General features: G+C 44.9%; 2 protein-coding genes across 10 annotated transcripts in view; one reads left to right on the top strand and one right to left on the bottom strand.

Annotated features, from left to right (window-relative positions):
* Positions 1 to 19,515, bottom strand: part of LOC137358669 (cysteine/serine-rich nuclear protein 2-like) — a 52,614-nt gene extending 33,099 nt beyond the window's left edge. For 3 of the 7 annotated variants that reach the window (XM_068024830.1, XM_068024824.1, XM_068024822.1), the window contains exons 1-3: positions 18,102 to 18,451; positions 9,283 to 9,544; positions 8,991 to 9,181 (exon numbers count right to left, since the gene is read on the bottom strand). The gene's annotated coding sequence lies outside the window, so the exon portion shown is untranslated. Of the gene's footprint in view, positions 1 to 8,990; positions 9,182 to 9,282; positions 9,545 to 11,229; positions 11,285 to 18,101; positions 18,452 to 19,374 lie in introns of those variants that run through there. The other 4 variants (XM_068024823.1, XM_068024826.1, XM_068024827.1 and 1 more) reach the window with 4 other exon arrangements.
* The window catches only part of LOC137358668 (myosin-9-like), a 47,442-nt gene continuing 20,651 nt past the window's right edge, over positions 779 to 27,569 (top strand). For 2 of the 3 annotated variants that reach the window (XM_068024821.1, XM_068024819.1), the window contains exons 1-3: positions 779 to 1,129; positions 18,918 to 19,081; positions 23,290 to 23,500. In XM_068024821.1, the coding sequence (XP_067880922.1) occupies positions 1,111 to 1,129; positions 18,918 to 19,081; positions 23,290 to 23,500 (394 nt within the window). In that variant the 5' untranslated portion in view covers positions 779 to 1,110. Of the gene's footprint in view, positions 1,130 to 17,814; positions 17,875 to 18,917; positions 19,082 to 23,289; positions 23,501 to 27,569 lie in introns of those variants that run through there. The other variant, XM_068024820.1, reaches the window with a different exon arrangement.

The raw sequence follows: 27,569 nt of genomic DNA, 5'->3' as shown, positions 1-27,569 counted from the left end.
GACCAAGTAGTCACTTATCTCATTTGTGGGATCTTAAGTGCAGACACACAACTGTAGATTCGTTTAACGTAACAGTTACCACACGTCAAGGCAACTCATTGTATTTGAGGTGTGATGAGGCCCCTATGTAAATGCAAGTCTTATCTTCTTTCAGCGAAGATTGTTCTTAATACTGAGGGAATGATTTGGAAAAATACAGTCAGAGACTTAAGGGGAAGAAGACATCAACCCAGTCAACTAGAACCTCCAGCTCACCACACAGCTCAACCAAAAGCCATTCATTCAAAATCATAATTATTCTCTGCACGCAAAGAATTATCCAAATAGCCAATGGAAAATATTATAATAAACCAGTTATTTATTCTGCTTGGATTTCACAAGACGACACAAGTCTGCAGCCCAGCTTGTAGTGTGTCCCTTTCCGCACAGGCTCGGCAAACAAATGAATGTTACCATGGAAACACTCTGCCACAAACTATTTAAAAACATGTCACATGCTTTCCATTCCAACTTCACTCCAGGTCAGGTCAGTGTATAATTTACAAATGTTTGAAGTCCAACAATAATTATCTAAATCTATTTGGTTACTGTTTAAATTTATCCAGTTTCAGACATGCCCTGACAATATGGTAAACTTATAGATTTCCACTGCCTTTCAAGGTTCTCATTTGAAAACGAGACTCATTTGGTTTTAAATATATGTCACATTGAAAAAAAAAACGCAGCTCCATACATTTTAGATGTGTTTGCATTCTGTACCACTATTTTTGATCTTTACACAATGCTGACAGCTTGGGTTGGACAATGACCTCTTCACGCAGGTGTAAATTAAAAAGACCCAACACGGAGTTGAAAGTTCTTTCAACATAAAGACACCTCAACCCCCCCTCTGCATACAATATTCACAGATTCCTCTCCGAGGAGATGTGTGCAGGAGAGGCAACCCTAGTCAGTACTAAACGTCTGATTGGTATTATTGAAAAAGCATTCCTGGCCAGACCTTGGAAGGACATCACTCTCCCACACACTGAGATGGCAGCCAACTAGAGATGCACCCACTCATTATAACAAGTGGGGCTTTTCCAATAAACTGCGTTACAATGGGTACAAATGAAACGTCTTTTCTCAGGTAGGAGACATTATTCATCGTTGTTGATTTTAGGTCTTGTCTGAGGAGTGGGGGGAATTTTACACAGCCCTTTTAAAGATCACTTAAGAGCTCTTGCGTAAAATCACATTAAATAAAACAATGCTGTTATCATTCTGCTGATATTAATTCTCATTTTCATCTCTTCCCAACCATCTTTGTGATATTTCACCATCAACACGCTAACCATTTATTATGGCAGCCATTTTGGTAATATTCCACTCACATACTGGATGTGGCTGGTCTGGTCTCTTGGGACAGCCAGTTTATAACACGACAGTGTTGAGAGAGAGTTTTATATAGAGAGATATTTTTAGTAAAGAAACTATGCTAAGGCTACAAGTTATGGAGGTTGAATCTTTCGCTGCTTTTGCACTCCATGTAAAACTGGTTTCAATCTGTTCTAAGGATAAGAATTTTAAAAGACACATTGATGGAATGGGAGCCAATGTAGGACAGTGAGGACAGAGGTGATGGGCGAACGTGACTTGGTGAGAGTTGGGATACAGGTACAGTTTTGCATGAGTTCAGGTTTATGGAGAGTGGAAGATGGAAAGCCAGGACAGCATTGGAATAGTCAAGGGTGAAGCTACCAAAAGCATGGTTGGGGATTTCAGCAGCAAGGGATAAAATAGCACATGTATAACAATGAAAGGGATAGAATTAGCACCTGGAAACTGCCAAAGAATGAAGAGTGACAGTGGACTGCTCACTTTTTCAATGTTGAGACAATGTGGACAAGCAAGTAAAAAATAAATAAAACGTTGGGATTCCCAGATAAGGGAGCATGAGAGGACATCCACTGTTTCTTCTGTCCTTTTCTACCAGGAAGTAGAGGAGGAGAAAGTAAGGAGACTGTAAATAAAATTAGAGGGGAGAGTCACATTTGGATGGTCTGCAACTAGTCAGCCTATTCGACATTAGCAATATCTGGAAACTGGGCATCTGCCCACTTTCAGCTGCAAGTGCCAAGCTAGGCAGACAAAGCAACACTTTGAAAAACATAGGGGCCCCAATAGCAAAATTTCTTTTAAAAATCACTGCACAGGCCGGATGGAGGTAGGGGTGGCTACCTTCCACCTCACTGAGGTGAAAGGTGGGGAGACGGTGGCATTGCGGTAATGTCACTGAACTAGTAATCCAGTGGCCCAGGCTAATCCCCTGGGGATACAGGTTCAAATTCCACCATGGCAGCTGGTAGAATTTAAATAATTCAATTAATTAATAAAAATCTGGAATTGAAAGCTAGGCTCAGTAATAGTGCCATGAAACCATCATTGATTGTTGTAAAAACAGATCTGGTTCACTAATGTCCTTTAGGGAAGGAAATCTGCTGTCCTTACCCAGTCTAGCCTATTTGTGTCTCCAGCCCCACAGCAATGTGGTTGACTCTTAACTGCCCTAGGAAGCTACTCAGTACACGGGCAATTCGGGATGAGAAACAAATGCTGGCCTGCCAGCGATGCCCACATCCCATGAAAGAATGAATAGAATGAGCCCCTCTGGCCCAACAAGCCTTTGTGGTTCCACAAAGCAAAACACCAACTCCCAGCTGACCCAACTCACACGACACGCCTGAGACCCATCGACAGACAAGGTGCCACTGGTGGTAACTAAACAAATTCAGTCTGACATCAACTCTTGCAAACCTATCCCATGAAGCTGGACCACCAGCACATTCAGTTTAGCTAAAAGAAAATCTACATCGATCAAAAAGATGGTCAATATTTAAAAACATAGATTCCAAGTAACGCAGCATTCATCTGAAAGCACGTAAAGCCACAAATTTTAAAATCAATTAGAAAGAAATGCAAGTTCAGTTTCTGAGCCAAGTGCTCTCTGCTATTCCCTCTGTCGTGCCTCACTGCAAATGTATTGCTGTGTCACTGTCTTATGGCAGTTGCTCCACTGCAAATAGAAGGTATCAATTGTCAGTTTTGGTGGCCCATTAACTTCATAGATCACTGGACAAATTCCTGTCTAAAGTTCAGGGAAAAGCTGACAGAGATCTAAAGTCAGACTGCCTCTTCAGTGAGAGCATTATGCTGCCTGCAAATCAGTAGGATGGTGCGATTCAGTGAGCGTTCCACCCTGTAGGAAGACATGCAGTAGGAGCTGTAGAGATGCTCCCTCAGTCAGATGTCTATGAGCTACCACAGCAGTCCAGAATGTCCCACCTGCCTGCCTGAGTGAAGGAATGAATGTGATATTGGACCCGGGAACCCAAGTAGGAATGTGCAGGGTGGCACAGTGGTTAGCACCACAGCCTCACAGCTCCAGCAACCTGGGTTCAATTCTGGGTACTGCCTGTGTGGAGTTTGCAAGTTCTCCGTGTGTCTGCGTGGGTTTCCTCCGGGTGCTCCGGTTTCCTCCCACATGCCAAAGACTTGCTGGTTGATAGGTTAATTGGCTATTATAAATTGCCCCTAGTATAGGTAGGTGGTAGGGAAATATAGGGAAGGTGGGGATGTGGTAGGAATATGGAATTAGTGTAGGATTAGTATAAAATGGGTGGTTGATGGTCGGCACAGACTCGGTGGGCCGAAGGGCCTGTTTCAGTGCTGTATCTCTAAACTAAACTAAACTAAATATGCACATCCGTATACATGCGAGTGTGTCCCCAGCATATTTGTGCAACAAGTACCTGAAGCGCACAGATAGGAAAAGTCCTGGTATTTGACCCTGACCTCTCATACTGATCTCTGCTCACACTGTCAAGTTAGCTGATTTCAGGGGCAGGAGTAAGGGAGCTACAGTTGGCATTAGCACACTAAGGATAGGTTTCCTGCTCCCGATTACTGTCCAGTAACCTCTACTGAAATTGGCCATACAAAGCTGTCGGGCAAAAGGAGATGGAAAGGAGGGGAAAACTGGGCGTTTGATGTCCGATCTCAGTATTGGCTTGTCTCTTGAAGTTCAGACATGGAGGAAAAAAATAATTTGCCATTCCATCCATGCTACAGACTTATTGAAAATGTCACCATACTTTCCTGGACAAGGCAGTTACTTAGATAATCCATGTCGTTATAGGAGTTCAGTAAAGTGTAATTGTGGAGGGGTGCATGCAAATATCAGTGTTCACCTGAACTGCGACAAACACTTCTAGATTTTGCCGCTCCGGTCATGAGTTGTACCCGAGAGCACGTTGAATGACTGCAGGGTAAAGCACTGGTATTTCAGTCTCTTTTAAACTGAGGCTTAGTTGGGATCCCTGGAAACCGTGTGTGCAAATCAACTCCTGGCACTCAACCACTAATCCCAACTCACTTATACCAGAGCCAGAATCAGAGGCTCCATTTCTTGAAGGTCTCAGACTCTGCCAATTACAGGAGTTGGATATAGTGGCATTGCCACCGGAACCCAGCACATTGGTGTCAGTCTCCTGGAATCTGAACTAATCATACACCAGAACAAGAGTGGCTGTAGTTACAGGTTTATCACTAGTGGTGGGAGCAATTAGAGGTGTTTTAATTTAAATTTAAAAAAAGACTTGCATTACTACAGCATCTTTCATGATCGCAGGACATCCCAAAGTGCTTTACAGCCAATGAAGTACTTTTGAAGTGTAGTCACTGCTGTAATTTAGGAAACACGACAGCCAATTCACACACAGCAAGCTCCCACAAACAGTAATGACCAGATAATCTGTTTTTGTGATGTTGGTTGAGGGATAAATATTATCCAGGACACTATGGAGAACGTCTCTGTTTTTCTTTAAATAGCGTCATGGGATCTTTCAAGTCCACCTGAGGCACCAGACAGGGCCTCGGTTTAACATCTAATCTGAAAGATGGCACCTCTGACAGTGCTGTACTTCTTCAGTACTGCACTGAAGCGTCAGCTTGGATTATGTGCTTAAGTCTCAGGAGAAGGATGCAAACTCACAACATTCTGACCGAGACGAGAGAGTGCAAGACTGAGCACAAGAATATATTAAGTAAGCCTGGTGACAATGCTGCTATAGTCAGACTGCATGTCTATCTCTGATTGTTCATTATTACTTCAAAGTTCCAGATGGATCTGTGAACATGAGTCACTGTGTACATCCCCGGTGATTTTAAATATGTTGTTATTGCCCAGGCACTAGCAATTTCCTTGGAAAGTTAGAGTGTCATTTTTGGGTTGCTTATCACAAAGCTCAGGCAGTTCCTCAAGTCTGTGTAGACAAAATAATACTTCATCCTTTCAAGTTCCAAGCAAGGTGGAGAACCTGATAGGCACCAATGATATAGGTAAAAAACAGGATGAGGTCCTACAAGCAGAATTTAGGGAGTTAGGAGCCAAGTTAAAAAGTAGGACCTTAGAGGTAGTAATCTCAGGATTGCTACCAGTGCCACGTGATAGTCAGAGTAAAAATGAAAGAATAGTCAGGATGAATGCGTGGCTTGAGAGATGGTGCAGGAGGGAGGGGTTCAGATTTTTGGGACATTGGGACCGGTTCTGGGGGAGGTGGGACTATTACAAATTGGACGGTCTACACCTGGGCCGGACTGGAACCAATGTCCTTGGGGGTGCTTTTGCTAACGCTGTTGGGGAGGGTTTAAACTAATGTGGCAGGGGGATGGGAACCAAATGAGGAGGTCAGTGGACAGTAAGGAGGTAGTAACTAAAGCCTGTAAGGAACTAGATAATGAAGTCAGCGTGACTAAGGGAAAGAGTAGACAGGGAGCAGACAATGAACGCAAAGGGACTGGTGGTCTGAGGTGCATTTGTTTTAATGCAAGAAGTGTAGTAGGTAAGGCAGATGAACTTAAGGCCTGGATTAGTACCTGGGAGTATGATGTTATTGCTATTACTGAGACTTGGTTGAGGGAAGGGCATGATTGGCAACTAAATATCCCAGGATATCGATGCTTCCGGCGGGATAGAGAGGGATGTAAAAGGGGTGGAGGAGTTGCAGTACTGGTCAAAGAGGATATCACAGCTGTGCTGAAGGAGGGCACTATGGAGGACTCGAGCAGTGAGGCAATACAGGCAGAACTCAAAAATCGGAAGGGTGCGGTAACAATGTTGGGGCTGTACTACAGGCCTCCCAACAGCAAGCGTGAGATAGAGGTACAAATATGTGAACAGATTATGGAAAGATGTAGGAGCAACAGGGTGGTGGTGATAGGAGATTTTAATTTTCCCAACATTGACTGGGATTCACTTAGTGTTAGAGGTCCAGATGGAGCACAATTTGTAAGGAGCATCCAGGAGGGTTTTCTAGAGCAGTATGTAAATAGTCCAACTCGGGAAGGGGCCATACTGGACCTGGTGTTGGGGAAGGAGCCGGGCCAGGTGGCTGAAGTTTCAGTAGGGGACTACTTTGGGAATAGTGATCACAATTCCGTAAGTTTTAAAATACTCATGGACAAAGACGAGAGTGGTCCCAAAGGAAGAGTGCTAAATTGGGGGAAGGCCAACTATACCAAAATTCGGCAGGAGCTGGGGAATGTAGATTGGGAGTAGCTCTTTGAAGGTAAATCCACATTTGATATGCACAAGGGCGGCACAGTGGCGCAGTGGTTAGCACCGCAGCCTCACAGCTCCAGGGACCCGGGTTCGATTCCGGGTACTGCCTGTGTGGAGTTTGCAAGTTGTCCCTGTGTCTGCGTGGGTTTCCTCCGGGTGCTCCGGTTTCCTCCCACAAGCCAAAAGACTTGCAGGTTGATAGGTAAATTGGCCATTATAAATTGTCACTAGTGTAGGTAGGTGGTAGGGAAATATAGGGACAGGTGGGGATGTTTGGTAGGAATATGGGGTTAGTGTAGGATTAGTATAAATGGGTGGTTGATGTTCGGCACAGACTCGGTGGGCCGAAGGGCCTGTTTCAGTGCTGTATCTCTAATCTAATCATATGTGGGAGGCTTTTAAAGAGAGGTTGATTAGCGTGCAGGAGATACATGTTCCTGTGAAAATGAGGGATAGAAATGGCAAGATTAGGGAACCATGGATGACAGGTGAAATTGTGAGACTAGCTAAGAGGAAAAAGGAAGCATACATAAGGTCTAGGAGGCTGAAGAAAGACGAAGCTTTGAAAGAATATCGGGAATGTAGGACCAATCTGAAACGAAGAATTAAGAGGGCTAAAAGGGGTCATGAAATATCTTTAGCAAACAGGGTTAAGGAAAATCCCAAAGCCTTTTATTCATATATCAGGAGCAAGAGGGTAACTAGAGAAAGGATTGGCCCACTCAAGGACAAAGGAGGAAAGTTATGCGTGGAGTCAGAGAAAATGGGTGAGATTCTAAACGAGTACTTTGCATCGGTATTCACCGAGGAGAGGGACATGACGGATGTTGAAGTTAGGGACAGATGTTTGATTACTCTAGGTCAAGTCGGCATAAGGAGGGAGGAAGTGTTGGGTATTCTAAAAGGCATTAAGGTGGACAAGTCCCCAGGTCTGGATGGGATCTATCCCAGGTTACTGAGGGAAGTGAGAGAGGAAATAGCTGAGGCCTTAACAGATATCTTTGCAGCATCCTTAAACACGGGTGAGGTCCCGGAGGACTGGAGAATTGCTAATGTTGTCCCCTTGTTTAAGAAGGGTAGCAGGGAAAATCCAGGTAATTATAGACTGGTGAGCCTGACGTCAGTGGTAGGGAAGCTGCTGGAGAAGATACTGAAGGATAGGATCTATTCCCATTTGGAAGAAAATGGGCTTATCAGTGATAGGCAACATGGTTTTGTGCAGGGAAGGTCATGTCTTACCAACTTAATAGAATTCTTTGAGGAAGTGACAAAGTTGATTGATGAGGGAAGGGCTGTAGATGTCATATACATGGACTTCAGTAAGGCGTTTGATAAGGTTCCCCATGGTAGGCTGATGGAGAAAGTGAAGGCGCATGGGGTCCAGGGTGTACTAGCTAGATGGATAAAGAACTGGCTGGGAAACAGGAGACAGAGAGTAGCAGTGGAAGGGAGTTTCTCAAAATGGAGATGTGTGACCAGTGGTGTTCCACAGGGATCCATGCTGGGACCACTGTTGTTTGTGATATACATAAATGATTTGGAGGAAAGTATAGGTGGTCTGATTAGCAAGTTTGCAGACGACACTAAGATTGGTGGAGTAGCAGATAGTGAAGGGGACTGTCAGAGAATACAGCAGAATATAAATAGATTGGAGAGTTGGGCAGAGAAATGGCAGATGGAGTTCAATCAGGGCAAATGCGAGATGATGCATTTTGGAAGATCCAATTCAAGAGTGAATTATACAGTAAATGGAAAAGTCCTGGGGAAAATTGATGTACAGAGAGATTTGGGTGTTCAGGTCCATTGTTCCCTGAAGGTGGCAACGCAGGTCAATAGAGTGGTCAAGAAGGCATACGGCATGCTTTCCTTCATCGGACGGGGTATTGAGTACAAGGGTTGGCAGGTCATGTTACAGTTGTATAAGACTTTGGTTCGGCCACATTTGGAATACTGCGTGCAGTTCTGGTCGCCACATTACCAAAAGGATGTAGATGCTTTGGAGAGGGTGCAGAGGAGGTTCACCAGGATGTTGCCTGGTATGGAGGGCGCTAGCTATGAAGAGAGGTTGATCAGATTAGGATTATTTTCATTAGAAAGACGGAGGTTGAGGGGGGACCTGATTGAGGTGTACAAAATCATGAGAGGTATAGACAGGGTGGATCGCAAGAAGCTTTTTCCCCCAGAGTGGGGGATTCAATTACTAGGGGTCACGAGTTCAAAGTGAGAGGGGAAAAGTTTAGGGGGGATATGCGTGGAAAGTTCTTTACGCAGAGGGTGGTGGGTGCCTGGAACGCGTTGCCAGCGGAGGTGGTAGACGCGGGCACGATAGCGTCTTTTAAGATGTATCTAGACAGATACATGAATGGGCAGGAAGCAAAGAGATACAGACCCTTAGAAAATAGGCGACATGTTTAGATAGAGGATCTGGATCGGCGCAGGCTTGGAGGGCCGAAGGGCCTGTTCCTGTGCTGTAATTTTCTTTGTTTTCTTTTCTTTGTTTTCTTTAATGCTGGTTTTGAGGAGCCCAAATGCTTTATTTCTGGCACTAGCAGCAGCAGCAGCACGACCCGTAACCTGAACCTGAGGAAAAAGATCAAGGATGCCAATATCTCAGGATATCTCAATAGGTTTAAATGTTTTTTTATGGGGGTGGGGAAGAAAGAGAAGACCCTCTCACTTACCGGAATGCAGAAGTGAACCTTGGTGAAGTGCTGATGAATGAATCAGAATCTTACAGCACTGAAGGTGGCCATTCAGCCCATTGTGCCTGTATCAGCTTTTTGAAAGAGCTATCCAATTAGTCCTACTCTTCTGCTGTTACCCCACAGCCCTGCAAAATATTCTCCTTCAAATATTTATCCAATTCGCGACATATAGTTCAATTTGTTCGATGAGCCTGGACTACATTTCCACAGCCCCATGTGTTTTTTTTCCTGCCCATACCTGTGGAAAATAAAAGCATTGCAACATTTATTAAATTCTAACCTTAAATGATCTGCTCCCATATATAGCCCAACAATATCTCGACTTCTAGTTGACACCTCAAGAGGAACAACCTTTAGAATAAGTGATGTTTAAAAAAAAACACTGCTCACAGCATAGCTTTCCAGACGAATACAAGTGAATAAGAGAATTTACACGTCGCTATTAATGAGACAAAATAAATCATTAGTGACCATGTCCACTTTCACTTGACCTACTGCATTAAAGCAACAGTGTAGATGGTCATTTACATGTCATAAGATTGGCTTTCTTTACAGCTTTGCAGTGATGGGGGATAAAGTACTTCCCATTTAATTGCCCAAGTCAGAAGTCTATTGTTTCTGCTACTTATTTGAATGCAGCCATTAATCACAGTGGGTTTTCCTTCAGCCCTGTCCGTCATCAGCAGAACCAATCAGTATATAAAGCAGTACAAGTCAGCTGAGAAATGAAGCGCTTCATTCCTTCACTGCTACCCACTTTGTGCCATTCTCCTTCAATTCCTATGGAACTACATACAGTGAAAGGTAAAATACCAAATGCAACACAACATCCTCCCCTCCAATTACACAAGTCTCTGGCATTATTCAGTACAGCAACACACAGCAGGCAAATTCAAACCATGGCTGCATATAGTGACACCACTATTCCCAGGCACAATTGAGATGATTGGGTAATTCCCTGTAAATCAGACCTGGAGACTGCTGTAAGTAACTGGGATTAATTTTACACACAATTTGTATTATGTAATTATCCTTCACTCAACTGCATCTTGCTGGAGAAATAATCCGGCTTTTATTGGAGGACCCTACTGTAATTGTAGTCACGAGTTCTGTTTGCTGTAGCTCATAGAGACCATTAATTGAGTAAATAGACTCTGCTTGATGTTAACCCCCCCCCCCATAAGGCCCGTCCCACCTCGAACTCAATGGATGACACAGTGGTGTCAATACTCACTTCATTTTTTTTAAAGACACAATCCATGCCATGCAAGACATTCCAAACAAAATTTATAACCATCAAGCCACCCTCCTGGTAATTCTATGATACCAAGACCTCTTGTACAAATGCCTTTCACAATGAGCCACCTCCAATTCCACCATCTCCTTGGAGGCCATTTTACTTCTTCACATTGTAACACAGAACATGCCATGGTTGAGTTAATTCTATTAGACACAATGCCCTGGAAAGGAGCTTCCTATAACTAGCCCTACCCATTACAGGTTGGGCCTCTCCAATATTTACAGAAATTTATTGAAATCATAAATAGCAACAAAACAAATTGAAAACAACATAAAATGTATTTGTTAAAATTCTGTGGTGACAGATATCAATCAAAAATTAGGAACTGAATGTGACTAATTGTTCAATAAGTAATTATCTAGTAGTCTCTGCGACCTTGAATAGAATAGGCAGATATAGAACCTCAACAAATTAAGGAAAGGAAGTCCACGCTGACAGCTTTCAGTTTTGACACCGCATTAGCCAGGCTCCAGTGTTTAAAGGATTGCTTGGGTTCCCCTTAACATAACACTGCTCCACGCAGCAAGTATCTCTTTTACTTTATTCAGCACAGTGTCTCACCATCAGTGTATTAAGAATCAAACCATCATCAATGAGGGAAGGCAGCTGTAATTTCCCCTCACCTCAAAGAGATGTCCACTTTGAGAAAGGATATGTTGAAAAGGATCTCGTTGCCCACTGCAACAACAGAGGCAAAACTGTTAAATGAATCATGTTTTTGTCAGGTAATTTTATTCACCTAACCATTCTATTCATTTGGCCATTTGAACTGTCATATCAAATTTGGCAAGAAGCTAACAATTTAATGCAAGCTGGGTTACAATTACAATATTATTAAAAATGGGTAAATTATAAGTATCACTAAGCAGGAGTATTCGCACCTGATGAGACAGTTTTCACACCTAAGCAAAAGCACTTGTTACATTGATTGCTCAAAATGCTGAGCCCTAGCACCAATGAAGTGAAAAAGACTCAAACATCACTGAATTGGTTATATAAAAAAAAAGAAAATGCTGGAAATTGGTTACTAGGCAATTTTCACACCTCGATAAAAACACCTGCAAAAAAGCTTCACATTGACTGGCAAAGAGGGTTTAACACATGGGCTTTACTGAGGCAGTACAACATGAAATTAATAAATGCAGCAGCAATCATCAGAAAAGATGGAAAAGGGATTTGTGTATGGAGATGTTATTCTTTTGTCAGTTATTCATTTAAGTGTGCCTGACTACAATATTAACAGCACTTAACGGTGGAATCAGCTCCTTTCTTGTTTCTAGCCAATGCTAGTGACATCAAAAGACATGGACAGAGGGATCACAGAGCTCAAGAACGTCAGCCGTCCCTGAATTCATGACTGTAATTCAATGGGTGCCTATTCAACTCCCTCACCACCAGACTTAGCAATGCCTGCAAACCAATCATTGAAGTAGTTATCGGTGGTTCCTATTGAAAACCAAATGAGCTCAGGAGGTAAAAATCAAGGCGTCTGAGCTCAACAGATCAGAAACCAATATATAGCCATCATACTTCTGACACCTCACAATACAAATATGTATGCCACGCTCAATGGGGAAGGGATTACATAAAAGAACAAAGATGTAAAAACATGCAACATAAACCTCTCCAACAGAAAATACCAAAATCACTTCAGCCTCATTTTTGATCTTTGCATGAATAGACTAGCTTACTCAGCATCATCTAGACATCAAAGGGACACACCTACACTTCAACACCAGAATAGTACCTTGTGTTTTACATAGTATAACATCCCTGTCCAGGGTGGCATTAGGACCATGCAAAAAATTATGAATATGGATTACATAAGGCTATTAGAGTCAGGTCAATGGGAATAGAACAGATGGCTCCAATGTAGAGCTAGACCCAGAACAGGTACGATAGGCTGAATGGCCTCCCTCTGTTTGAAATTTCTACAATTCTGTAACCGATGGTTGTATAGTCTTTTGGCCCCAGTCTCAGGAGAACTGCCCATCTGTCCCCTTCTAGGAAGGTAGGAACAGGAGGAGGCCATTCAATTAGATCGGTGGATTTTTAGAAAGCTCCAAATGAAACCCATTTATATTTCGGGTAAGGATTCAAAAACATCTTGCATTAAATTCCTGGATGAAGGTGTGACAGTGGAGAACAGAATGGTGACCTGTTGTGGACTGCATTGAGAAGGAGGACAAGGGCAGCAAATGCCTGGGAACACCACCCCCTGCAAGTTCTCCTCCAAACCACACACCATCCTGACCTGGAACTATAGCGCCGTTCCTTCACTGTCACTGGGTCAAAATCCTGGAAATCCCTTCCTAACAGCACTGTGGGTGGACTTACCCGAAATGGACTGCAGCGGTTCAAGAAGGCAGCTCACCACCGCCTTCTCAAGGGCAATGAGGGATGGACAATAAATGCTGGTCTAGCCAGCGACACCTACATCCCATGAATGAATAAAAGGGAAGCTAAAGGCACATGGTCAAGGCTGCATTCGAGCCCATTGCTGGGTCGTTGAAAGAAGAATAGGTCATTAAGAAGCTGACTGTCAGCTCCTTTACTTGTTGTTTCTGGCTAAGTTAAATATTAAGGATGAGTCAAGAGCCTAAGTTGGTCCATTATTCAAGATGGCAAAACTTGAGTTTCAAATATTGGATCCAATTTAGTAGTCAGTCTCTTTACATAAATGGCATTGGGCTGGTTTGTTCTTATTGATGAGGTGTGGTACCGTTTGGAGAACCAGTGCGGGCTGTGTGATCTCATGGACTGGTTTCAGTTACCTATGTGGGTTGGTGAGAAATTTTCCAGAGCACTTTTTTCTCATTATTGGGTTGTTCTCCCGTCTCAGGGGATTACATGGCTCTGGGCAGGGAGTGGCAGGGAGAGTGGAGGAATTGTTTAGTCATGGTGCTTTGGCCATCATTAGTGTGGGGCAGGCTTGATGGATCAGGAGGAGGTGGGATGTACAATTTTGCTTCAAGTTTTTAAATCAAAGATGGGAGGAGGGCTGCGGGTGGTGATCATGTCCAAGGCCGCATAATTGTTTTTTGGTGGGGGGCTACAACTATATTCTTTGTTATCTCCCCAAGTTTGTCTTTAAGCAAAAAAATGCATGCAGATTTGCACCACCTGATTTTTAGTATGCGCCGAACTCTTATTCAATCACTAACTTATCAGGTTATCAAGCAACATCCTCCAACCATAAAGCCAGTTAGTGTGACAGTGGGCCCCGGCTGCCAGTCATCATCTGCTGTGGTGGCTGAATTTGGAACTTAAAAAGCTGGTCATTTTAACAAACGATGCTGGAAGAAAAAAATCCGAGCTTCAAGGGACAAGAATACAACACCCAACATGTTAGAAAGTTCTGACCCCTTAATCTGACAAGCAGGTGGTTATATTGGCGCACTTTGTTTTTATTCAGTAATCTTAATTTAGTAGGTCAAGGGTCATGAATAATTTTCAAGTGCTTCCTGGACTGTTGTTCCTGATGCCGTTTATGTGAAATGTTGACCTGTTGCAGTGGATAAGGATTGGTTTTCTTTTGTAAATTAATAGAATTTGAAGCTATTTAAATGGTCAAAAGCTTGTGTGGGGGAAGGGAAGGGAAGAGAAAGAATAATCCCTGGCACAGCACATGAATTTAAACAGTTACTTGCTTGTGCTTATTGAAGCTTATACATCTTGCAACACAATCTGTGGACTTTAGCAAATGGATGCAACCATTCATGACAATCAGCAGGCTGAACAGCCAGTTAATGTCTTGCATGCAAAATAAACCATGTGATTGAGGAGAGAAACAGCAAAATCCTTTTCTCATCTGCCTAAAGTGGGTAAAAAGAAACCTGTACATTTCATTTCCTGTATGAATACAGTGTAACCCAGGTGACAGACAAGCCAGATGCTTTGTATGTTAAAACAAGTGGCTACAAAGAGTGCAATTACTTCCCCCCCAGCCCACCACCCCCATCATGACATTCTATACATTCTTTAAAGTCGACAAAGTTGTTGAGAATGCATTGATCCCTTAAATCAGGTAGGTGGCAAGCTGCAAAAATGGTTCATTTACAAGCTCTGTTTGAAGACTGAACTCAGATGTTCTATCTGCATTCAATCCAATACATACAGTACCACTTGCCTTGGTTAGCAATGTGAATAGCATTGTGCCTTATTTATTATTTTGTTAAGAGGTGGTCAAGCTGCCTCTTCCCAACACAGCTTGAGCTCAACAGGAAGGACGTGCTGCAGAGCACAAATGGTACTAATGGATCTCTAATTCTTCCTTCTGAGGATGTGCCAGGATTATTCTCTGCATTGCTACGGTGGCAGCATGGCCCACAAAATTGGCAAACAAGTATTTTTCAGTATACACCCACATTTTATTACTGTGCCAAAGCACCACGTGGCACCAAACATACTGCTGCTGTCTCACCTGAATAACATCACATTCCTGATTCAAGTGTTTGAAGATTTTTGTCTCTCCATTGCATTGACCAGCAGTTGGATAAGGCAACTTTGAGCAACAGGTTTCTCCTGACTGCCAGTGTTACCACCATGTACACTGATGTGATGCCTCGCCACTTCTCTCCCTTCCTTTTCAGATGCTCCTTAAAACCTACCTCATTGACCAAGTTTTTGGTCACCTGCCTGAATATCTCCTTGTGTGTCTCGGTGTCAAATTTTGTCTCCTGTGACGTGCCTTAGGTCGTTTTACTACGTCAAAGGTGCTATATAAATCCAAGTTGTTGTTGTGCAGGCTTCCCATCTGCTGTAGGAACCCTTCTGAGAATAGGCCCAGAGGAGCCCTGTAATTTCAGCAATAGGTAGGCCTAACTTAAAACTCACCCAACCTTGTGCATCTTCCACTCCCTTTACTTGACTACTGGCGGCTGTGCCTTCAGCCATCTAGGCCCTAAACCCCTGCACCTCTCCTTCTTACAACTTACCTCTGACCAAACTTTTAGTCACCCTTCCTAAAATATCCTTCTTTGGTTTAGTGTTTAGGGGCAGCACAGTGGCACAGTGGTTAGCACCGCAGCCTCACAGCTCCAGCGACCCGGGTTCAATTCTGGGTACTGCCTGTGTGGAGTTTGCAAGTTCTCCCTGTGTCTGCGTGGGTTTTCTCCGGGTGCTCCGGTTTCCTCCCACAAGCCAAAAGACTTGCAGGTTGGTAGGTAAATTGGCCATTATAAATTGCCCCTAGTATAGGTAGGTGGTAGGGAAATAGAGGGACAGGTGGGGATGTGGTAGGAATATGGGATTAGTGTAGGATTAGTATAAATGGGTGGTTGATGGTCGGCACAGCCTCGGTGGGCCAAAGGGCCTGTTTCAGTGCTGTATCTCTAAACTAAACTAAATTTTGCGTTTCTACTTCTATTCGTGTGAAGCACTTTGGGACATTTTCCTACATTAAAGATACTATATAAATGCCAGTTGTTGATGTGCAACATCACGAGCTGTAGCTCGTAATCCTTCTGATTATACTTATTAACACAGAACTGTAATACCAGGAACAAGTCTACTTGTTCTACAAGGCGAAGAGCTTCTTGGTGCTGTAGCACATTGGAAAAAAACATATCGTCAGTTTTAGGAGAAGGACCAATCTAGCAGGTGAGGTATCAATCTTATCTAGCCAAGTGGGAAACCTGCTCCCTCATCTCTGCCAAATCCAGTTTGCAACAGAAAAGCAAGATGCCTACGAGCAGCTTTTGTTCTTGGGATGTGGGCAATGCTGGCATTTATTGCCCCTCATGAGTTACTCCAGAAGGTAGTGGACCTTCTTGAACTGCTGCAGTCCTTGTGGCAATGGTGCTCCCACAGCTGGCAAAGTAACCTTCCCTTTTACTTACTTGGTTTTTAGTCAGGAAGATGGAAAGCCTTCTGGGTTCCAAGACAATCCACAGCAGCTTACTGAATAAAATGTTATCAATGGCCAGAACGATCGTCATGCAAGGCTACTGGTTTTCAGTTTCTCAAGAAAACGGATGGTATCATACAACACGATCCCCACAAGATGGATCATAAAAATCCTAGAGTTTCATGTATTAACAGAATTTGATTTATTCATAAGCCTTGATAAAAGGGAAGAATAACTCTTTTGTGGACAAGTTTTTGGTTTTCATGGAAAAATGGAAGGAGCTGCAGAATGTGATCCCCAGGAAAAAGCTGGCAACAGTTCAGCAATCCCATATAATAGAATAGAATCATAGAATGGCACAGAAGGAGGCCATTCAGCCTGTTGAGCCCATGTCAGTTCTCTGCAAGAACTTAACTAGTTCCACTCCCCTGCCCGTTCCCTGCAAAATTTTTCCCTTCAGATGTTTATCCAATTCCCTTTTGAGAGCCACATTTTCTTCCTTAATTTTACACTGTAACCCTGTGGCCCTAGTCCTATGTTTTGAAATCATGAGACCCAGAAATCCATGCATTCCAACTTCTTGAAATGGCGTTCTTCCTCAACAGTCCTTCACTTTGGTGATTAAGAAACTACAGTGTTATAAGATGAATCTATGATTAATATTGTGTCCATTTTGTCTCCAGTAACAGAGTTACAGCTGTATGCTGCCCTTGGGCAGGAATTCATTATAAACAAGCTTTGTTAGGATAGCCTGCGCAAAATCTCAGATATATTGAAGTTTTCCATCCAGTTTAGTGACAATTTAGTCAATTAAAACTCAGGATTCTTTTTACCAACAGCCTTGCTAGAATAACAAATAATATTTATCACTATATAGTAGTGGGTACGATCGGAATAGAAATTAAAAGTGTCAAAAAAGGATGCATTTTTAAGTGTATACTGCACACACCATAACATTTTCTATAGTCATTAAAATACATTAGAGATGCATATAACAAGCAGATCCAAAATAGCTTAATTCACACAACTAACATTTCACAATTACAGTATCAGGAGTTTGAGGGGGTGGGGGGCGGTGTGGTAAGACTCCTTGAGATTTGCAGAAGAATAGTTCATTTGGTGGTAAGTTTATATTCGAGAATGGGGTTGCTTTAGATTTCAATAAAGGCAGAACAAAAAGGGACTCCTAATGTATCGAGAAATATATAATGTGTGGAGACACGTAGAGAGTTTAGAAAGAAACACTTAATATTGGATAGTGTTATTCGCCAAATGTTTTACCGTACCATTTAACGAGGTGTCACCAGAAAAATGCGCACACTACATTGCAGCTGACCTGCTTTCATGTAGCTGTGGGAGAATTAGATTTTGACATTTGATCTGCACAACTAGTGAGTAAAGGGAAACACCACTCAAAAAGGTAAGTGAGGAGCATTAAGAGGGAGGTGGTATTTAACATGACATGATTCATCAACTGATCACTGGCTCTGACGAAGATTTACCGGCGACTATCCCGGAAACCGCATCATAAAGGGTGTCAAGGCTTGTTTATAGCCAGTCTAACCATGAAACAGAAAGCAGTATTCTGCCAGCCTGGTTGTGACGGACCAATGATCATGCACAAACAAAAAAAATGCATTCCCCTACCTGAAATGTAGATTATAATCGGCAGTTTCCCTCCTATTTAAGTGCTGTACAGGGATTTAAATGGCGCTTGACTGGGCGAGTCCTTTTTTTTTTCCTCCAGAACAGTCTTTCATACAATATATATTCAACCCCGTTTCCAAACAGATCCGTGTTAATGAAAGTGCTCTTTTTTGCCGGTAGAGGTGCTTGGATTTGTTGCAATCAGAGGAGGATTGGCAGGCGATGGCTTGGGTTGTAAAGGAATTGAGAGGGAGGGGGGGGGGGGAAAGCAACGGGTAATGTGGAAAGAAGGTAAGCTGGTGAAAGTGACTTGCCGCAGCCCCTACTCTGACTAGCTCCACTGTACCGACCTGTCTGTAACAATGGGCTCAGCGTTCCACAACGCCGCTATTTATACGCATGACGCCACCCAGGGACTCAGAGCGCCTGCGTGGAAATGCCCACTGCAGCCTGGGAGTTGTGGTCTGTCCTACTTCCCTCTGTTCTTGCTGTCAAGGGTCCAAAAAAAACCTTGTTTGCGCTTTTCTTGAAAAAGGACGCTTTGCCAAAGTAATCCCCAGTGTCGGTTTCAGGTTTGTGACCCGTGACATTTCCCATTCTCGATTTCCGAGCACCGCCGACACAACGTCAACCAGGTAAACAATCGTTCATTCATGACACGTGGCTAAAGGTGCGAAAGGACCGGTGTCAGAATTCGTCCCACTTCCCTCGCACTTCACTTTAACTTAGATGGACAAAAACATTAAGGGAAAGTAAAAAAAATTATATATATATATACACCGGTTCTCGTAACTATTTGAAGGTTTTTGTTCTCAGTTGTGTGCCTTTTTAAAAACAACATGGACAATAAAGAGGACACAAGTAAGACTGACTCTGGGAGCACTATTCTGACACCTAACGAAAGCGACAGTGACCTCTCCACGACAGTCAAACGAGCCATAGGAAAAATCGAGACAGCACAGCTGGCGAGAGCAAGACAGGTAACAGCACTTGTAGGGGAAGTATGATCTGGTATCGAAAGAAAGGGTAACGATAATCGTATGTTTTCACAAAAATAATTTAGAAGGACGGTTCCTGGCTGAGTGCTCTATACGTTTGTACTAACATTTACATTCGACGAAACACCCAGTGCTGAAGTTAGAAGAAGCGGGAACATCATCCCACGCTGTTTTTCAGCACCATCCTGTCACTGTAACTTGAAGGATATTGAAGTACAACGTAATCTATACTCGAAACGTTAATCTATCTTTTTTCTTTACAGAGGCTGACTGACCTGCTATAGATTGATCGCATTTTCTGCCTTTATTTCAGGTTTCCTCGGTTTTTCATTTTGTTTTCCTTCGACTTCAAGCTGGGACCGGAATTTCAATAGAAACATTGTCTTCCAAAGGAGCATTCCTTCACAGGAAGAAGGCAGATAAGATGTTTATTGTACCAGTGAGACTGTCCTGAAAGCTCATCAGCCTTGACATTGAAATTTATATACCTCACACGTTAATAAACAGGTTATCAGTCGGCGGCAAAGTGGTGCTCGGTGTTCACAGCACGAACACTCCACAAAATACGAGCATGTGGACGCTCCGCAGCCCTGGGCAGGAGTAGGTTAATCCGCTGGAGGCATCCTGCCTCCCGAGTCCTCCTAGTGGCTGCCCAAGGGCACACAAGCAGGAGTCGGGAAGCAGGTTATCTTCTTGACAACAAAGGCCAGTCAGACTGAAAAAATTATGGGATGCATGGGGGAATCACAATTTTAAAAAAAATAATGAATCGCTGTTATTGCCATAGAATAGTACAGCTCAGAATTCGACCCATGAGTCTGCGCCGGCTCTTTCGAAGAGGAATCGAATTGGTCCCACTCTCCTGCTCTTTTCCCAGTTTTTTTTCTCCTGCACCACTCCTTGAGGGCTAGAGGTGTTAACAACACTGCTTGATGGGCAGAAAGACCTCTTCTCTCTCCAGACCTTATGTGATCTTTTGGTCTTTAGAATTATTTTAGAGCTTAAGGTTTTATTGAGGAACTTGGTATAATTTCATTGAGTTATTTTAATTTGCACAGAGGCGCACACACACATGATGGCGGGTTTTAGTGAACAACCAGAACTAAGGTTTGAACTTGATGTTGGCATTTTACCTTTCAATTCCTTAGACTGGAACACTCTTTTCAGAGAAACAGGGATGTTTTGGGGAAATTGTGGGACTTTTTTAATTTATGGAGACTGGGATTGTCAGTTACATAGCTAAGGGATTTCTCATTGTGTTCTCCATATATCTGAATTTTATTTTTAAAAATATGAATGATATTTATGAATACTGTTACCAGGACAAAACTTCACATTCTAAAATTGCCATTATTCAAAATCCTATTAATGTCCGTGGTCATGGCAACTGGGTATCACTTGACAGATTGTATTGGAGCAAAACAGACTATTTTTCTGCAGTGTCTTTAAATTGGAGGTTCATTTGAATTTTAAAAAAATTAATCATTCTCTGGATGCGGGCATTGCTGGCAAAATCCCTACTGCCCAGATAAGTGGTGGGCCTTGCTCTTGAACCACAAATAGTGGTTTTCGATACAAATGAGTGGCTTGCGAAATCAGTGTGTTATATGTCTGTGTAATCTTCTTTGGCCTCCTTGTCTCGAGAGACAATGGATATGCGCCTGGAGGTGGTCAGTGGTTTGTGAAGCAGCGCCTGGAGTGGCTATAAAGGACAATTCTAGAATGACAGGCTCTTCCACAGGTGCTGCAGATAAGATTGGTTGTCGGGGCTGTTACACAGTTGGCTCTCCCCTTGCGCCTCTGTCTTTTTTCCTGCCAACTGCTAAGTCTCTTCGACTCGCCACACTTTAGCCCCGCCTTTATGGCTGCCCGCCAGCTCTGGCGATCACTGGCAACTGACTCCCATGACTTGTGATCAATGTCACAGGACTTCAAGTCGCGTTTGCAGACGTCTTTAAAGCGGAGACATGGACGGCCGGTGGGTCTGATACCAGTGACGAGCTCGCTGTACAATGTGTCCTTGGGGATCCTGCCATCTTCCATGCGGCTCACATGGCCAAGCCATCTCAAGTGTTGCTGGCTCAGTAGGGTGTATATGCTGGGGATGTTGGCCGCCTCGAGGACTTTTGTGTTGGAGATGCGGTCCTGCCACCTGATGCCAAGGATTCTCCGGAGGCAGCGAAGATGGAATGAATTGAGACGTCACTTTTGGCTGACATACGTTGTCCAGGCCTCGCTGCCATAGAGCAAGGTACTGAGGACACAGGCTTGATACACTCGGACTTTTGTGTTCCATGTCAGTGTGCCATTTTCCCACACTCTCTTGGCCAGTCTGGACATAGCAGTGGAAGCCTTTCCCATGCGCTTGTTGATTTCTGCATCGAGACACAGGTTACTGGTGATAGGTGAGCCTAGGTAGGTGAACTCTTGAACCATTTCCAGAGCGTTGTCGCCGATATTGATGGATGGAGCATTTCTGACGTCCTGTCCCATGATGTTCGTTTTCTTGAGGCTGATGGTTAGGCCACATTCGTTGCAGGCAGCCGCAAACCTGTCGATGAGACTCTGCAGGCACTCTTCAGTGTGGGATGTTAATGCAGCATCGTCAGCAAAGAGAAGTTCCCTGATGAGGACTTTCCGTACTTTGGACTTCACTCTTAGGCGGGCAAGGTTGAACAACCTGCCACCTGATCTTGTGTGGAGGAAAATTCCTTCTTTTGAAGACTTGAACGCATGTGAGAGCAGCAGGGAGAAGAAGATCCCAAACAGTGTAGGTGCGAGAACACAGTCCTGTTTCACGCCACTCAGGATAGGAAAGGGGTCTGATGATGCGCCGCTATGCTGAATCGTGCCTTTCACATTGTCATGGAATGAGGTGATGATACTTAGTAGCTTTGGTGGACATCCGATCTTTTCTAGTAGTTTGAAGGGACCACGTCTGCTGACGAGGTCAAAGGCTTTGGTGAGATCAATGAAAGCAATGTAGAGGGGCATCTGTTGTTCACAGCATTTCTCCTGTAGCTGGCGAAGGGAGAACAGCATATCAATGGTGGATCTCTCTGCTCGAAAGCCACACTGTGCCTCAGGGTAGACACGCTCAGCCAGCTTCTGGAGCCTGTTTAAAGCGACTCGAGCGAAGACCTTCCTCACTATGCTGAGCATAGTGTATAATGTGTGAATAAACTACTGAATAAGATCTGTCATATTACATGCATGGGGCGGGGGAAAACACAAACTTACTGGTGGAATTTTTTTGTTTTGGTGAGGACAAAGGATTAGCAAATGATTTGTAAAGTTCTCACATTTCACACTCCTAACAGTTGTCTGTGAGAAGCCATTGAGTGTGGGATGTATAGATGATAACATTGGAGCCAGACAGCGCTATAAGGTACAAGTTGCCAGGGAGACATCGAAGATTCAATGAAATAAAAAAAAAATTCTGGTATCATTCAGTACAGTAATGAGCTACTGCTTTGATCAGGAGATCCTGGTAATGGGGGAGAGCTGAGATGATGGTGATTGAATGGGATTCCTCCCTGGTGTCCTTGCCACTATTTCTCTCAAGCAACATCACTAAAATAAAATTATCTGGTCCTTTATTTCATTGCTATTTGTGGGATCTTGCTGAGCACAAATTGGCTGTAGCATTTTCTCATATTACAACAGTAACTACACTTCAACAATATTTCAATCGCTGTAAAGCACTTTGGGACATCCTGAGTGTAGTATAAGGGTCTGAAAGGGTTAATGTTTGGGACAGAGTGAGTGACAGCGCCCACTGTGATGATGTCAGAGATCACATGTGGTGGAGACCTCAGAAGGAGAAACAGCATCGTGTCAGCAGAGTTAAACCTGCTTAAGAGAAAGTGTAAATACTTCCTGAAATGTAATAAATGAGTTATTGTTTTAAACCTTACAAAGACTCAGTAATCTCTACAAACTAGAGGAATCAAACCTATTTCTTAGTAGCAACAATCTACAATACGGAGGTCATGAAAGAAAAAACATAAATGCAGATTTTTTTATTGATGTACATTTTTTTCTTCATTTTATATAGCAGGGACGTAGATAGGCTGAGTGCAGTGATTTGTGTCTTTAGAAGTAATCGATATTTCCAAAAAAGGTGCAATTTTTAAAACTATTTGCTTGAATAGCTTACCTCCTTTTGATCTTTTAACATTTGCCAACAGGAAGTTGCAGAACGCTTGAGGGACATTCTGGACAAAGTGAATTTTGCTTTGAGCCACGCAAGATTTGACCACCAGCAAGTGCCAAAAATCACCTTTACCCCTGAAAGAAAGGAAAGGGAGTGGTTGATAGATGTGATCACTGAGTTTGCAACTGGCAGCAGCACCAAAGAGGAAATCTTAAAGTTTATTCTACAGTGGCTATCAAACAGCAGTATGTGGTTTATTATAAATTAGTCGATCTCCAGTGGCATTATACATTGAGAGGGAAATTTTAAACTAACTCTCAATTTGAGAAGGAGAGAAGTAGAGTTGGTTGGAGCTTAGAACTTTCTATTCAGTACAAGCTGAGGAGCTGGACATGCAAAAGCAAGACACTTCAGTGCTACAGCTGGTGGGAGGGTGTAATGACACTGGCATGTTTACATAGGCAGGTTCTATTATAAATGTGAACATAGATAGTGTAGTGAACATAGAATAGTAGGGATTCAATAATTTGCATGTCCCATTAGGAATGTAGGCAAGAGAAGAGGGTTTCCAGGTCATCCCATCAACCAGGATCTAATTCAACCATTTATCAGTTTCCATCACAATTCCCTTGCTCTCTGCTGGATATGGGCCAGATCCAGTTTCAATTCGAGTGCTTCAACAGAGTCACTATTTACAGCACAAGGTGACAGTCTAACCAACAAGGCAACACCCAAACAGTGAAAATAAAAAATAAAAACAAAGTGCTGGAAATACTCACCAGGTCAGGCAGCATCTGTGAAGAGAGAAGCAGAGTTATCGTTTCAGGTCTGTGACCTTTCATCAGAACTGTATTTTAGTGAAAATAAGACCTCAGGATGTCCCAAAGTACTTCACAGCAAATGAAGTACTTTTGAATTGTAGTCACTATTGTCATGAAGGAAAGAAAGCAGCCAGTTTGCACAGCAAGCTCCCACAAACAACAATGAAATAAATGATCAGATCACCTGTTTTGATAATGTTGGTTGAGGGATAAATATTAACCAGGAGACTAGGAGAAATGGAAGGAATTGCAGAATGTGATCTCAAAAAAGGCAGTACAAATACGGCAATCCCATGTAATAAAACATTATTTGACTTAATCACAGTAAACCAGTAGCCCTGGTCATAATTTGAAATCATGTGACCCAGCCCCTGAAATGGGAGTGTTTGATGGGGGATAGTGTAGAGGGAGCTTTACTCGACATCTAACCCCTTTTTTCTTTTTTTTACATTTTATGTCGAGGGGGCCTTTATTCCTCAGGCCCCCTTTATATACATATTTTTTAAAATAACTATATGATTTTAATAAACAAAAAACTCAAATTAAAATGCCATTCTCAGCGTCGACAATGCACTCCAGTCCCTGCGGTGCCCACCGGTCGTGAAAGGCCTCAAGCGTACCGGCGGACACTGCATGCTCCTTCTCCAGGGACACCCGGGCGCGAACATGACCACGGAAGAGGGGCAGGCAATCAGGGAGAACGGTGAATTGCCACCTTGGCCAGGCCCAGGAGCAGACCGATGAGGAGATCCTCCTCCTGACCCACGCCCCTCCGCACCGGGTGCCCAAAGATCAGGAGCGTGGAACTGAAGTGCAGCCAAAACTTGAGGCACAGCCCCTTCAAATACTCAAAGAGGTGCTGCAACCTTGCACACTCCATATATACGTGGAACACAGATTCGTCCAGGCTGTAGAAAGTACAGGCGGTCTGGGAGTCCGTGAACCTACTTAAAAGTCTATTGCACGGGACTGCCCTGTGCAACACCATCCACCCCAGGTCCCTGATGTAAAGGGGAAAGACTCCCGCATAGAGAGACCTCCATCGGGGTTTCCCCTCGCCGCAAGATGGCAACGCAGACCGCCAGGTCGTGTCCAGCCTGCTGACAAGGGCGAGGATGTGGAGAGTGTGCAGGAGCAGCCTGTACAGGAAACCCCTCCGTGCCAATTGGAATGGCACGGAGGGCATTTCCGAGAGGTGGCTTGGGTTGTGCGGGACCGACTGGGTCCGATGAGCAGTTCCGGCCAAGCGGGGGTCAGCTTGGCCGGGAGCGCTCTGCTCTCCCGAGCCCCCTCACCACCCGCAGTGAGGGGCATCCCGGGGGCTTCGACTACTCCTCCGCCCACCAGTCTGGCCCCAGAGTCAGCCACCTGGACAGCCGCGGCACTCTCCTCCGCCAGCGGGGGAGCGCCCTGACTGGAGGCAACCGTGTTCCAGACTCGGAATAGATCCTGGTAAAAGACAGGGAACTCCCTCAGAGAGGCGCGGCTAACGGTCTCCGCCGGGAGCTGCGTGCCGTCTTGAAGGCAGTGATACTGGCGGAAAAAATACGTCGTCAGCGCACACCAACTGGGAGGACGCTCGACATACAGGTATCTCTGCAGAGTCCGAAGGCGGAGAGTCGCAACCTGGGTGCGGACGCACACTAACGACTGGCTGCCCGCCTCGATCGGGAGACTCAGGACCGCGGCAGAGACCCAGTATTTCCTCTTGCCCCAGAAGAAATCGACGAGTTTCCTCTGGATCTTGGTGGCGAATGCAGGGGGCGGGGCCAAAGTGACCAACCAGTACCACAGCATCAAGCCACCAGTTGGTTTATGACCAGCGCTCGGCCCCTGTAGGAAAGCACTCTGAGCAGTCCTGTCCAGCACCCCACCGAGTGGCAACTTTCGCCTCCAACTCCTGCCAGTTTGTTGGCCAGGCTTCCTCAGCGGGGCTAAGGTGGACTCCCAGATAGAGGAGGTGCGTGGTGCTCCACGCAAAAGGTGTCAACTCCTCCGGCAGGGAGTCCACCCGCCACTGACCCACCAGGAGACCGGAAAATTTCTCCCAATTGATCCTCGCGGACGACACGGCAGAAAAGGTCTGCTGGCAGTCGCGCATCCTCTGCAAGTCAACAGGATCTGTGACCGCGAGGAGCACATCGGTGCAAGCAGAGAGGACGACCTGCATAGCCGGCTCACGCAGAGCCAATCCCATCAACCTCCTGCGAAGCAGGCACAGGAATGGCTCCACGCAGATCGTATACAATTGGCCAGACATGGGGCATCCCTGACGCACTCCTCTTCCAAAGCGAAGGGGTGCCATCAAGGACCCGTTAACTTTGACCAGACACTCTGCAGCAACGTATAAAAGTCAGACCCAGGCCACAAAATGCAGCCCGAGTCTGAAAGCGCGCACAGTCCCAAAAAGGTATTCGTGATCCACCCTGTCGAACGCCTTCTCCAGATCGAGGGAGAGAAAGGCGACCGACTGACCAGTCCTCTGGGAAAGATGGATCAGGTCCCAGAGCAGGTGGATATTGTCCTGGATGGACCTGCCCGGGACCGTGTAGGACTGGTCGGGGTGGATCATGTGGGCCAGCACGGAGCCCAGGCGGGTAGACATAGCCCGGGCAAAGATCTTATAATCCGTGCTGAGGAGGGAGACTGGACGCCTGTTTTTAAGCAGGCAGAGATTGCCCCTCTTCGGCAGCAGGATGATGACCGCCCTGCCCCACGAGAGGGGCATCTCACCGGTCGCCAGGCTTTCCCCCAGGACCCACTCGTAATCGTCCCCCAGGGCATCCCAGAATGTCCTGAGGAACGTCCTGAGGAACTCCACAGTCAGCCCGTCCAGCCCCGGGGATTTACCCCTTGAGAGCTGGTGGAGGGCGCCGGTCAGCTCCGCGAACGTGAGCGGAGCCTCCAATCCTTCGGCGCCCTCCGGGCTGACCTACGGCAGGTCCTCCCACAAAACTCTGCGTGCGTCCTCGCTGGACAGATCCGGAGAGAATAACGCACTGTAATTAGTACGGACCAGGAGGCCAGTTCCCTCCGGATCCGTGATGGAGGATCCTTCATCGGCCAGCAGCTCAATGAGCTGCTTACGGACCCCCCACCATTTTTCCAGCGAGTAGAAGAAGGGTGAGGCGCGGTCCAAATTTTACAGGATCTGATCTGCGATCTTACGTACGCGCCTCGGGACCCGATAAGCTGCAGGTCCCTCAGCGCGCCCTTCTTCTCTTTGTACGCCTGCCACAGGGCCGGGTCCGTGATGGCATGACCGAGGCGGGACTCCAAGCCAAGCACTTCCCTCTCAAGGCGCCCGATCTCGGCTTCCCGCATCTTGGTCAACCCCTTCGCGTACTCCTGACAGAAGCCACGGATGTGAGTCTTGCCCACGTCCCACCATAGCCTCAAGGAGGGGAAGCCCCCTGCTTCCTTCTCCAGTCGGCCCAGAATTGACGGAACGAGTCCCGGAATCGCTCGTCCTCCAGCAGCCGGTTGTTAAAGT

Source organism: Heterodontus francisci, chromosome X (genome assembly GCF_036365525.1).
Source record: "Heterodontus francisci isolate sHetFra1 chromosome X, sHetFra1.hap1, whole genome shotgun sequence".
In the NCBI taxonomy this organism is placed as follows: Eukaryota; Metazoa; Chordata; class Chondrichthyes; order Heterodontiformes; family Heterodontidae; genus Heterodontus; species Heterodontus francisci.
Note: the sequence above shows the minus strand (reverse complement) of the source record. Positions and strands in the feature narration are given on the sequence as shown.